Source organism: Epinephelus moara, chromosome 19 (genome assembly GCF_006386435.1).
Source record: "Epinephelus moara isolate mb chromosome 19, YSFRI_EMoa_1.0, whole genome shotgun sequence".
Lineage (NCBI taxonomy): Eukaryota > Metazoa > Chordata > Actinopteri > Perciformes > Serranidae > Epinephelus > Epinephelus moara.
The window spans coordinates 6453941-6468302 of NC_065524.1; the positions used below are offsets into that span (position 1 = coordinate 6453941).

Genomic DNA, 14362 nt, shown 5'->3' on the forward strand with positions numbered 1-14362 from the left:
ACTTGGTTTTGATAAGGAAAAGATCATGTTTTGGCTTAAAATACCCAGTTTGAGGGGCACGATTCTGGCAGTCAAAAGGGCTATCAGTTGTAAATTGTGGATGGCTGTATTGCGGCTGGAGTAATCCCACTGCAAGATGGTCTCTAGTTTTAAACATAAAAATGGTAAAGGTACGTTTGTGTGTGTGTGTGTGTGTGTGTGTGTGTGTGTGTGTGTGTGTGTGTGTGTGTGTGTTGTGTGTACCTTGCCATGTTGGCCCAGCCTCTCATGGCAGATAACTGCATCCTCCCAGAGCTCCAGCTTCTCATAAAGGAGCAGAGCTGAACTGTTGCAGCCGAGGTCCATCAGCAGGCTGGCCAGCTGTTTCTGTAGAGGAGGAGAGAAAGATGAGCGGCTACAACCATTCTAATCACTTTGCAATGTTGTCAACATGCTAACATGCATACAGTGAAAATGCTAACATGATCATGTTTATTGGGTATATTGTTCACCATGTTTGCCATCTTAGTTTAGCATGTAAGCATGCTAACATTTGCTAACAAGCACTAAACACAAACCACAGCTGGGAGTGATGGAAATATTACTTGTTATGCAGGTATGTGGACATAAACCATTGCTAACCAAATATATTATAATTCATCATAAATGGGGCATGAATGTCTGAACCAAATTTCATAGCAATCCATCTGATAGTTGTTGAGGTATTTCACTCAAATGTCAACCTGCTGGTGGCGCTAGAAAAAAGTTAGGGGATCACCAAACTCAGTGGGACATTTGAAAGTCTCTACAAAATTTCTTTGCAATCCATCCTATATTTGTTGAGGTATTTTGGTCTGGACTAGAGCAGTGGACTGACCAACCGACAAACCAACCTTGATATTCCTGAAGCCACATCGCTAGTGTCTAAAAATAATGACTATATGAAATGATTACTTCCCTACATGAGTGTATATTTGAAAGTTGTTCTTTATACCACTGAAATGAATGTAAACCAATGGCTGCCTGGTCAGCAGTGATGTAATATACTTCACTATGTAATGTGTAGTTAGATGCCTAAAATGTATAAAACCAACTGTATGTAAAGAATAAAAATTCCTTCAGTCTAAATGTGTAAAAGTTATTTTCTTCAAATTAAAATAAAGTACAACACACACAGAAAAAAACAGAACCCCACCCCCAACCATAACTAGGCCTTCAGTGCTTTGTCACATGCAGGCCATGGTTCTCCAGTGTCGAGAAAAAGCATCACAGTACCTGCTACAATCATCTGCCTCAACCTACTTTCAAGTCCTCAGGCAGCAATAGGGACTCTTCAATTTCAGCTTTATTGCTGTTATCAGTTATTACATGGCACCTGGGTGATGTCCCCTCCCCCAACTGATCTCTCCAACACTCCTCCTCCAATCTCTTGGACAAGTCTAAATCTTTCTATTACCGCTTATTCTGCTCACTGCTCTTTCTATTTCATTCTGCCTCCTATCCTCAGCTCTGTTACTGTCTAATGTTTGCCTTTGAAGATCTAATGCTTTGTGGTTCAGGAAATATGTCACAAAATGTCATAAGCGCAGTTTTCTACAGCTCCTATGAGACCTTTATATAGCTATATATATCATCTACACTATACATTTTCCCCTGTTGCTTTAGAGTTGTCACCTTTGCACAAAGAGCAATTCTTAGGATCATACTAAGAACTGAAAGTCAACATTTTCTAGCTGACAGCAATTCAGACTGTGACTATAATTGACCCAACAGTGACTGTCCAATCAAAGCTTGGAAACTAAAACTACTCACAGCAGGTCTCCTTAGCTTTGGATTTCTTCCCAACAAGAGCGGTTGTTAGAGAGATACTCTGTATCTTAAGAATTAAAAAACTTTGTATTTTTTATTGTCTTCTGAAAGACAAAATAACATAACATCAACCAAAGCATAAAAGATAAATTAAACGATATACTAAGTTGATCTAGCCACTAACATTAGCATGCTGGCTAACTAGCTTATTACTGACAACAGTAACCTAGCCTTACCTCTACATCCAAGAGCTAGCATAGCACTAGCTAACTACCTTATTTTGTGGGGTCATAGGTGCCATTAAAAAATGATCCATTCAGGAAATGAAGAGCCACTGTGTGGCAGCAAAGATATCAGAGTTTAACAACTGAACAGCATTATGGATGTCTACTTGTGATACAAGGGCAAACTAGCTCTATATAGCCATGTAATACTTATCCATCATATCCATCTTCCATCGGTGAGAATTGGCTGGATAGACAATATAGACTGACCAACACTTGTTACAGTGGTTGAAGCCAGAGTGATATTGTTTGGTTGTTCAAATTTAAGCTTGTTTAACAACAGATTCATTTAGAGACAGCTAATTTGTCGAGGTACGCCTCTACATAATATATTGTTATTAGTGTTGCTAGCAAGCTCACCACTTTCACCAACAATCACCAATTAATTCACAGTTAGATGTAAAAATATACTGTTTTCACTGCGGTCCTCTGCTCTCTCTGCTGTTGTGGGCACAACACAGGCCAGCTGTGTACAGTCCTGCAACATTATCCCCACTGCTAGCAGTCAGCTCAGCTGCCTCTTGCATCGCAATGATCTCTGGTGGCAGGTGAGGCCACCAGTATGAGGCCTCCAGTATGAGGCCTCTCCAGTATGAGGTTAATAGAAAATGAGCATCTGTATTTTTGACAGTATCAAAAATCATACTGCCAGGATTTCTAAATATTCTGATATACCGTAACACAATGATACTGCCCAAGCCTACATAACACGTTTTAGCCAACATATAAATGTTCTCAGAGAATGAACTGTACCGGACTGTGGTGATACTCTGACAGTACCTCTAACATCAAGCAGCTTGACGTTTTGTTTTTTAGTGAAATGGCTAAACAGCTATTGCATGATTTGCCATGAAATATGATTCAAATATTCCTAAGGTCCCAAGAGCACCCAGCCCAGATGCGGAGTCTGTTGTGCACCCAAGTGAGTAACTTGCAAGCATATCAAACTTGTAAATATAGTTATGTTGTTTGTTATCTTGTTAGTTTCTAACTGGCAGTGGCTAACACAGTGTTAGTGGATGTAAAACATACAACATCTTCTACCATGTGACAGTGTGTTGCCAATGAATTTACAGAGCTGCTAGCATGGCTTTAATTCTGATTGGTAAGCATCAGAGTGCAACATCAAGGTTAGGTTCACTTGAGGTCTTTGGTCACACTGTGCTCTCTGGCAACCAGCACTGAAATTTAGCTGCATTACTAGCACTCTTTCATTTGCACTTGCCACAGTGGATATAGCGGTATATGGTCTGTTTATATAATGCAGACCCTGCATCCCCTCTTGAGAAATTTATTCCACCACTTCAAATGACTACATATTCACAGAAAAGTGAACTGAACCTTGTCACTGAGTACACCGTCTCTTGGTTTATTAAAATGAAGCATTCAGTGTGTTTTTGAAAAAAAAAAAAAAAAAAAAGCTCACTACCTGGACATTCCATCTGGTTGGAGCTTGGCAGAAGTAGAACCCCTTGAGCCTCTCGGTCACAGGACAGTTCTTGTCTTCAAAGTGGTCTACTATCACCTGGAAAAATAAAGGAGAAGATGACATTCTGCAGCTGGGTCTGTTACTTGTTCGTTAATTAGTCCACATAGAGTTTGTTGCAGAAAAGGAGAAAAAAAGAGAAAAGGGCAGAACAGCCCTTTACAACCCTGACAGAAAAGGAAGGTGGGGAGTGAGAGGAGTTAAATGAGTCACACCTGTGAGCTGGGGGAAAGGAAACCAACTAATAAAAGCAGCATGGAGAACAGAGGGGAGTGAATGTGCTGAAGTTCGCTTCAGTTTCTGGATATCTTTGCTCTAAAACCATATAGGAAACTAGAATTACTGCCTTACAGTTGTATGCCTCCAGGAACCAGTCAAGCTTCTCTTTCAGTTTATATTACATACATCTTCCCCCCAGCAACACAGAAGATCTATACAATCGACCAAATTTAGTATCTGACCAAATGTCTCCCCTTCTGCTCCCGAGTTAGTCACTGAATAATGGCCAGAAAAGTGTTTTATGCACGACATTATGATGTCACAGTGAAACTGACCTTGACCTTTTGAAAAAAAAAGTCATCACTTTATCATTATATCCTACTAAACTTTTGTGTTAAATTTGGTCATAATTAACAAGTGAATTCTTGAGTTATAGCCAAGACATGTTTGGTGAGGTCAAAGTCACCTTGACCTTTGACCACCAAATTCTAAACAGTTCATTCTTGAGTCCAAGTGAAGACGACTTTTCCGAATTAGAAGAAACTCCCCCAAGGCCTTCTTGAGATATTGTATTTACGAGAATGAAACAGATGCAAGGTCACAGTGATCTTGATCTTTGACCACCAATTCTGATCAGTTTATTGATGAGTCCAAATGAATGATTGTGCCAAATTTGAAGAAAAACCTCCTGGAGACATCATATTCACAAGAATGGGAGGGATGTACATACGAACAGACAGGCAGATGAACAGACAACCGGAAAACATAATGCCTCCAGCCACGGGTATTGCTTGTGCGGAGGCATAAAAAGTAAAGTCAAAAGTAAAGCAAGCGGCAGCTGATACCAGAACCGGCTGGATGGTGTGAACTTTTCTGGACACCAAGGCTATTGAAGGTGTGTGGATCCCTGGAGCAGATGGGATGAAGGGACTCCTGTTCATCAACTTCTTAAATCTGTTTTTGGATGCACCTCTGGCCATTAAGATAACTCTCCTGCCCCAGGATGCAGACTGGCCAATCATAATGTAGCATCAGGCCAGCACAGACCTGGATGAGACATCAACTCTAATGCAATCGTGTCAGATTTCCTTCATTTTCAGGTTGGTTTTGTGGATTTTGAGCAAAATGTTGTGTCTGGGGCACATCCTGTATTATGATACTCACTACCGCAAGAGGTTGGAAAAAGATAAACGTTTCTTCCCTGTTACAAAAACCAAAATCAAACCCCTAAAAGTGTAAGGTTAGCTAGCTAGCTAGCTCCAGAAGATATAGCCTACAGAATGTATACATATACTGCTTTTGCTTTTTAATGATTCTAACACTGAAAAAAGACCTACCCTGCTGTACAGGAACCAGTGAAGGTAAGCAAGGGAACTTTGCTGATATTCAACCAGCTGTGTGTCATTGCATTGTGTGCAGATGAGTGTTGTTTGACATCCCTGCCCGTTGGGCAGTGGAGGACCGAGTGCTGGAAGCAGCACGAGGGCTAAACCAAACACCATTTATTTGCACATACTGCGATGCCACACAGCTGGTTCAGTATCAGTAAAGTTTCCCTTTATATTCATTGTCTTCAGTCTTGATCACCAGTGATGTGGTGGTTCAATTTTACACTGTGATCTGCAGTCTATAATTCAACTTTAGCTACTAACTATCTTTGTCTTTTAAACTTGTTTTTGCTGCTGAGTGAGTTTGACATCCTGGATATATCCTTGAAGTGCATTTTGTAGACCCCTCTGTCTGCTCCTCTCTGAAATCACTATTTCATTTGTCCAAAAATATGATAATATTTCTTCAGGGAGTGCAGCTACTTACTGTGTGGGCTCCATGTTTAATGCAACAGCTTGTCAGACGATCACAAAAGGGCGGGGCTTAGCAAAAGGTCAATTATATTATTCCTCCTTCATCATTAGAGTCTTAAATTCTCCCAATACACATACACAAACACACACTCACACTGAAGTGAACTGGATTGAACTGCAGCCATATACACACACACTCATGCACGCTCACACACCCTGAACTGAAATGAATTGAACTGAGACATGTATCATGAGTCCTCTTTTGATTTATTTTTTAGTAAAAGAACATTTGATTTTCAAATCTTGTCTTGGCTTTGAATTTTGTTTGACCTAATAATATTTTGGGTTAAAAACATAGAGATTTTATTGATGAATGAATCAAAAGTGATGGTGTAAAATTGTGTTCATTCTCCGGCGCACAACTCATACTTTGGTCATCTGGGGATAAACCTATGCTACAGAACTCAGTTAAAATCTAAGTTAAAGAGTTTCTGCCACAGTCAGGCACTGCTGCATAACATACACTGTAAATATGAAGAGGCAAGAAACATAAACTAAAAAAAACCCTACAACAGAAAATTAATTCAAGTAATATACCAATTTTTTCAATATATGTTGAGTTAAAATAAGTAATAAGATGATTTTCAAATGGAGGTTGAGTTTCAAAAATCTGTTTTCAGCAGATTAAATACAAAATAAATCATCTCAGTTAAATATAAAATATAGAGACTGAAGTGTACAATACTCTAGAGGGAAATGTTAAGAAATTCTGGCAACTAAGGGAGAGGTTCAGACTGAAAAAAGCTGTGTTAAAGCCATGCAAAGTGATGGTGATAGGGAAGCAGTCAATTCTTAGGATCTGTATCGGTCTGATACTGGCCAAAATTACTGGATCGAGACATTGGAAAAAATTCGATCCGATCCATAAGCCCAAACTATCATATAAATACTTAACTTAACACGACATGCCGTAAACAGTGATGCAGTTGCGGCAGCACGTGATGCATAAACAGTAGCTGGAACGTGTGTGGCAGGCAAATAGCCTTGCGTTGCTGTTCTGTTGGCTGTGTGGAGTTATTTTAGGTGCAAAGAAGAGAAAAGTAAAACAGCCGAGTGCAACGCGAGTGTCTCTAGGGGCAGCAGCAGCAGCACCAGACATTTCAACACCACAAAGTTGATAAAACATTTGTGGAAGCATCATGGAAAGGAGGATGAAGACTTTCTACAGTCAACCAGTGCTAAGAAGAAAAGTGAGCCGTAACAACAGCCACTGCAGGAAACAATGCTGAAGCATGAGAAACTCCCTCCAGAGAGCAACAAAACAAAGATGATAACGGAGAAACTCATCAACTTCGTTTTGCTGGATGAACAGCCACTTTCTGTTGTTGAAAATGTAGGTTTTGGACGTTTGGTGGAACATTTGGAGCCTCGCTATCAGTTGCCAAATCAACATTTCATCTTTTATACGGCCATCCCACTAAAGTACAAAAAAGTGTGCAACTTCGTTTCGAAATGTTTGAAAAGCGTTGCCAGTTAGTTTAACACCTGACATCTGGAGCTCAGACGTGTGTCCAATGTCCTTACTAAATTTGACAGCACAGTGGTAAGTTTTATGCTGCAAAAAGCAGTGCTGCAGGCTAAGCAATTTCATGGCTCACACACATGAGAGTCAATTGCCACAGCAATCAAGGAGATTCTAAATGCATGGAAAATTGAGAAGAGCAAAGTCCATGTCATTTTACAAGACAATGCCAGTAACGTGATAAAAGCAATGGATTGTCTTGGAGTTGCCAGTTTAGGATGCTTCGCACATACACTGCAACTTATTGTGAATGAGGGACTGCTGCCACAGCGTAGTGTAAGTGATGTGGTGGCTTTCTGTAGAAAAATTGTGGGTCACTTTAAGCACTCGCCACTTGCGTATTCACGCTTGGAGGACATTCAAGTGGAGCTGTATATGCCACCCAAGCATCTGCAGCAAGATGTACGAACGAGGTTGTGCTCAGAGCCTCATTGCACAGAAAAGGGCCCTGTTTGTATACACAGCAGTGTACGACCTGCCAGCCACAATGACCGCAAATCAGTGGGTGCTACTGGAAAAGACTGCTGCAGCTCTAGCCCTTTTTGAGGAGTTGACAAGAGAGGTGAGTTCTTCATCTTCATCTGCATATGATGCCATTCCCATTGTGAGTGTTCTTAAATGCATTCTCAGTCGAGAAAACATGGCCAGCAGAGGGGACCTCATCCACCTTAGAGCCAACAAAAATGACTCCATGGGTAGAGGCTACAAGCAAGAGCGAACTTGGAAGCATTTTTGATGAAATTCTGGAGGAAAGCACACCTGGTCCTGAGTCAACCACCACAAGTGTACGTGTTGAAGTGCAGACCTACCTCAACATGCCAACTATTCTGCGTTCGGACAATCCACTGCTGTACTGGAAGATCAACCAACCTAGACTGTCTTCCTTGGCAGTCACAGCAACTAAATTTCTCTGTGCACTTTCAACAAGTGTGGAGAGTGAGAGGCTCTTTAACACAGCCTCCATTATTATTGATGAAAGGAGGAGCAGACTGACAGCTGAGAAGGCTGAAATGTTAATCTTTCTGAAGAAGAACCTGCCTCTCGTGTGGGAGGGACCAAATTTATGTCAAATGCGTAAGGACAGTAAAAGTAAGTGGTTGTGACAGTTTTAAGGTCAGGCAGCTACTATGTCTTATTGTCCTCACTGAAACATTAGAATTGAGTGAATATTGTAATTGTGTCCATTCTAATATCTAGTTTGATATGGGTGTTTTACATACTGTTCAGCCCCAGAGGTTACATGTGAAAGAAGAAACATTAGAGTTTTCCACTTTCTACCCTTAGTTTTTTTCAATGCAGCTAATTTGATATCAGGTGCAGTATTAGCCTAGAGTTTCTGTTGTGAGTGCCTTAAGAGGGCATGTCTAACGTACTGTGTTCCACTGTACATTTTCTAGTGGAGATGCTATTTTTTTATGTTAAGTTATAATTATTTAGGCTACGGTCGACATTGCAACTTGTTATTTTGCTGTGTCAGTGAGGTATAGGCTACACTGAGTGTGAGGTATCTCATTTTACACTGGAATTATAATTCCTTTTTCATTTGTTATAATACTTAGATTTAAACTTTTGCACAAAGTTTAATCTTAAATTGTATTTTGAATGTTTGAATGGTGCTGTTGACCAATCAAAAATGCTATTAAAAGCCATGAGGGTTTTAAGGTTAAATAAAAAGCAGCAGCAACAGCATTGCATAACTTATTTCTTCCTTTAGGGGAGAAGAATATTTGTTGCACAGTTTGAACATGGTGTTTTTTATGTGTATATTAGGAAAAGTACATCCATACAAATGTATTATTAACAACTTAAGAGAGGAGAAAAGAAGGTATCAGATTGGTGTCGGTATCGAAAACATATTGCCTCCAGCCACAACTATCACAGGCGCTGAGGCATAAGTGCTTACGATTTTACTCTCAGTCTAAATGTTGTGTTATGTACCTTTGCTATACTTGGGAAAAAGCCAAAGATAAATCCCCACTCAAGTGAACAATAAAGTAGGAAATAAAGTAAGCAAGTCAGTCAGTCAGTCAGTCAGTCAGTCAGTCAGTCAGTCAGTCAGTCAGTCAGCCTGCCCATCTGTCTAGCCTCAAGCCTGAAATGTTCAAGTAAAGAAAGAACAATCCATGTTTTATTTTCCTTTCAGCATGTGCACAGTGACTGTCATCTTCCAGCCAGGTATTCAAGTCTTATAATTTCTTTACCGGCTTTTTCATGGTCCCATAATGACATCTGTATTAAGCCTCTCAAAGCTGTTATTGGTCAATATCCGAGGTAACATTTGGAGCTGTGGTGGATTAACGGTTTTGTTTGTGCTCAGGGTTGTTACAAAAGACAAAACAACATTACTCCATATCTCAATGGTACCACAAGTCAGGTCAAGCTCTGCAGCTGTTTTAACTAAAACATCCACACAGGTAGATAAGACTATTGCTGGATGTAATTTACAGCACACACCATGAATAAAGCTAAAATTTGCAGTGACAAATTGTATTCTGCAATGGATTTAAACAGTGTGCATCAGGGAATTATAAAAGCAAGAAATGTCTTAACTGTAATAAAAGAACATGACTTTTGCTGACTAAATGGATATGTTGACAAATACATTCAGGTGGAAAAATCAAACTGGTGAAAATCTCTGGGGTCAAAATTGTGTGGAAAAAAACTGCGAAACTGTGTGTGTGTTTCCATTGTGCCTGTTTTGGTGTGCGTTTTTAATTTGTGCTTAAAAAAATCTAAATGGAAATGCCAATAAATAAAAAACCCTCGAGAAGATAAGCGGTTAAGAATATGGATGGATATATTATTTTATTGTTTATTGTTCTGAACAAGTTCATTTGTTAATTTTTTTTATTATTGATTTATATGGATATTATAATACATGTACAACATGTTACTGAAAGCAAATTAGCACATAATTTTTATCTTATTTTTCTGGTTAGCTATGTTGTTTATTTGCATTTTAGTAATAAACCTGCAATACTGACTGATGGGGTGGGGTTGGGGTGGTTAAGAATCTCTGCTGCATCACATGCATGCATGTTTAGTACTCCTGATGAAAGGATTCTTAATGAATATATAAATACCCGACCCCACCCCCACGCACACACACATCTCCTTACCTGGGTTTGCATCATGGCTCTCTCAACACATCGGGAGCTCCCTTTTTCCAGATTGGTCCTGAGGCAAAGTGCTGTGACTTCTACAGCCCAGAACTTAGGCTGAGACAGAATACACTGTAGAGGGACAAGGGAGGGATAGAGTTAATGATCTTTTTTACAGCATGAAGTTATACAAAATGCAAAACAAATCATAATCTGGGACTCCAATTCTGATGACTTAACAAAGTCAAGATTGGTTTGTTTAACTCACATCAAAGTGTGTATTCAAAGGGGTCCAGTCACAAATTAGCAATGACTTGCTCTAGTCACATGGGCCAAACCCTTACTCCAAAGACATTATTCTGCAGCCTACTATTATGACTACCCCTCAAACTTTCAAGTACAAGTTAGCATTCAAATAATGGCCAAGTCTTAAGCAGCCAACACAAATAAATGAAGGCGGGTCACTCATTAAAAAAGACTGAGTAAAGAGAGAGTGAGTGGTAGACTCACACACACATCGCAAATTCAGTATGTAGTACAATTCCACAGCACTAATTCTACAGTGCAACAACAGAGTTGTGTTTTACTACATTTACTACATACCATTATTTATACACTGCTCAAAAAATTAAGGGAACACTTAATGTGACAGTGTAACACCAAGTCAGTTAAATTTCAGGGATGTCAATCTGTCCATTTAGGAAGCACATGTGATTGTGAAACAATTTCACCTGCTTTGGTGCAAATGAAAGTGACAACAGGTGCAATGGAGAGGCAAAAGCTAGACAACCAAAAAGGGAATGGTTTTGCATGTGGTGGCCTCAGACAGTTGCTCTCTCCTTATCCTTCCTGACTGATTCTTCTCTAGTTTTGTGTTCTGCTAGTGTCCTTGTCACTACTGGTAGCATGAGGTGGTACCTGCAGCCCAATCAGGTTGCACAGGTAGTCCAGCTCCTCCAGGATGGCACATCCATACATGCCGTCGCAAGGTTTGCTCTGTCTCTGAGCACAGTCTTAGGAGCATGGAGGAGATACCAGGAGACTGGGTGTTACACAAGGAGACCTGGACAGGGCTGTAGAAGGGCATCAACCTGGCAGCAGGACCGGTATCTGCTCCTTTGTGTGAGGAGGAACAGGAGGAACACTGCCAGAGCCCTACAAAATGACCTCCAGCAGGCTACTGGTGTGCATGTTTCTGACCAAACTGTAAGAAACAGACTCCATGAGTGTGGCATGGGGGCCCGCTGTCCTCTGGTGGGACCTGTGCTCACAGCCGAGTACCATGCAGCTCAATTGGCATTTACCAGAGAATTTCAGAATAGGCAGGTGCACCATTGGTGCCCCGTTCTCTTTACAGATGAGAGCAGGTTCAGACTGAGCACATGTGATAGGCATAACAGAGTCTGGAGCCATCATGGTGAACATTATGCTGCCTGTGACATCATCCAACATGACTGGTTTGGTGGTGACTCAGTGATGTTTTGGGGAGAGGGTTGCACAGACCTCCATGTCACAGCCAACGGTACCCTGACTACTGTTTGGTACCGGGATGAAATCCTTAGAGCGACTGTCAGAGCTTACGCTGGTTCACTGAACCAGCACATGTGAGACCAAAACCATCTTTTGTGCCAGGCTATAAACATGTTTATTTCTGCTATAAGGTTGGGTATTTTAACATGGGAGTGTATGGGGACTGACTGGCCTTTTGGGGCAAGCCTCAACTGCAGTTCCTCATAGAGGAAGGTCCTCCCAGATGAACTGCAGTTTTTGGCACTTCCATGTTCTCTTCATTTGTCAGCCCCAGAGGTTGCCGCTTGCATCAAACTGTATGATTGTCCTGTCTTCGTGAGGTGAATGACAAAGAATGCAAAGTGACCTTACCTGATTAATCAATATTGTGCTTATCATATAGTATACTTAAAGGCGCTGTATGTAAGAATGTGGCCAAAACGGTTACTGCACTCAAATTCAAAATACTGGTGGCCAAAACGGTTACTGCACTCAAATTCAAAATACTGCCGCGAGTCATGTCCGCCCCCCGTCTCCTACAGATTCGAGGTTGCTGGACAGCGGCACGCTGGAGACTGATTTGTTTGCCCACAGGCGGCTGCCGTGGCAGGGCCGCGTCGCCTGCGTCCTTGATCTTCGGTTTTCCAGCGGACCATTCGAGCAAGTCCGGCTTCTCTGCTGCTAACGCTGCTGCCGGGATACAGCTGAGGAGGAGCCGGCTGCTAATGCTACGTACCGGGACACTGCTAATGCTGCTTGCCGTGCTGCTGTAGCTCAGTCGTAACTGTAACTGATGCTGAGACTCTACTGACTGTGTGACTGGTAGACAGCGGTGGGTGGCGCAACAGGCCAAAACACAAATTCAAAACATAAACATGATTTGCGGACTGCAAAATCTTTTTTTAAATGCAAATATTCTGGCTGTACTATTGTTGTCAGTGAGATCAGTATGTTATATGAACATTATTCCTTAGTCTCTGAGACATATTAGGAGGATTTTACGACTATTTGCTTTAGATTTCTTACATATAGCTCCTTTAAAAAGACAAGCTGAGGGCTGTTCAAAATCGGTCTGCAGGCCACAACTGGCCCCTGGGCCGGACTTAGGACATGACTGAATTATTGCCACATGTTATGGTGCCCCATGTGAGGCTCATTATTGGCATCATACTTTGGTACCTTGTATTATCCTCATTTTGACTACACAGCAACAGCATTTCTGTTAGACTAAAGAAACAGTAAAATATGATCTGACTCTGTTGTTGTACTGATGGAATTAGTGCTATGGAAATGCAGATCATACTGAAAATATAAAGATGACAGATAAACATGTAGGATGTACTGTGCTTGCATTAACAAAGGAACAGTAGAATAAAAAACAGGTCACGCTCCTTCTGCAGTTGAGGTGAACAAACCACTTTTTGAAAATTTACTGTATAATTTATCAAGCTGTATTCGAAATTGCTAACTTGTAGTAGTATAACAGGACAGCCATTACCTTTCTTTCCTATTTCTTCATCTCCACATTTAGCTTCCTCATGAATATTCACATGCTGTCATGCATTTTGAAGGCAGTACGTAAGTTAATTCATTTCAGTATTCACCATCAAAGTGGTCATCTAAAATTGCATAGCCTCTGGCATTATCATTTACACAGGAGATGGCGTCAACTGTTAAGTGGTAGTAACAAATTCTTAAAACCTATAATAAACAATCAACCAATCAATAAATCAGTCAATCGTGTATTTGTCACATAAAATCATACAAGGTGCAACTCCAGAGAAATGTGTCAGCTCCTTCAACGTATGCATTGCAATTTAGTCCTGTTTTGCCTCTTTTTACATTGTAGGCTGTTGCTTTATAAAAATTTCCAGACTGGCTGCAATGTAAGTTTATGGCATCCTGGATGCTTCTGGAATTCCATGGTTTCAGGTTGTGGAATGATTTAACTATAGTTTTGGGTGCAGTTGCTTCTGTCGTTTTCCAAATTAAATCCACCACAGGCTCAGTGAATTCATTGATGTCATCAGTGACATCAGCAGTGGTGTCCTGGAACGTGCTCCAGACTCCGATTGGATCCATCTCTTGTGTCAGAAAAAACATTGTGGCTTTCACTAACCAGAGATTTTGAAAACGCACAACTATACAATGACGATACATAAGACCTAACCTCCCCTTTATTCTCCTTCACTTAACTAAAGCAACACATGGCCCCTTTGTCTGCTCTGCTCTATAGTATGAGAGGCCCTTTGAGACATAATTCATACTTGGTTTCACATGTAGCATCATACTCTCATACATACACCATTATACTCTTACACAAACACTACTATACTCTCTTATATTTATCATCATGTTTTCTTTTATTTACTGTCAATGACGGCGCTCCGCTCTGCTCAGCGGCCTGTGTGGAAAGTCAGAGGCCAACAGCTTCACTGAGTCACTCAAAGTCCGCCATCTTCTCATATTATGATTGGGAAGGCGGGCCTTCTTCTCGCTTCATCAAAAATAACCAATCAGGAACTGAGAATTCAGTCTTATTTCCGTTTCAATCAAACTCTCTCACACAAACAACTATTCTCATTCACATA

General features: G+C 40.8%; 1 protein-coding gene across 1 annotated transcript in view; it reads right to left on the minus strand.

The window, feature by feature from the left end:
• ttc27 (tetratricopeptide repeat domain 27) overlaps positions 1-14362 on the minus strand; it is a 116895-nt gene that overhangs the window by 34305 nt on the left and 68228 nt on the right. The window contains exons 10-12 of the mRNA XM_050071468.1: positions 10281-10394; positions 3502-3597; positions 244-366 (exon numbers count right to left, since the gene is read on the minus strand). Coding sequence (XP_049927425.1) covers positions 244-366; positions 3502-3597; positions 10281-10394 — 333 coding nt within the window. The remainder of the gene's footprint in view (positions 1-243; positions 367-3501; positions 3598-10280; positions 10395-14362) is intronic.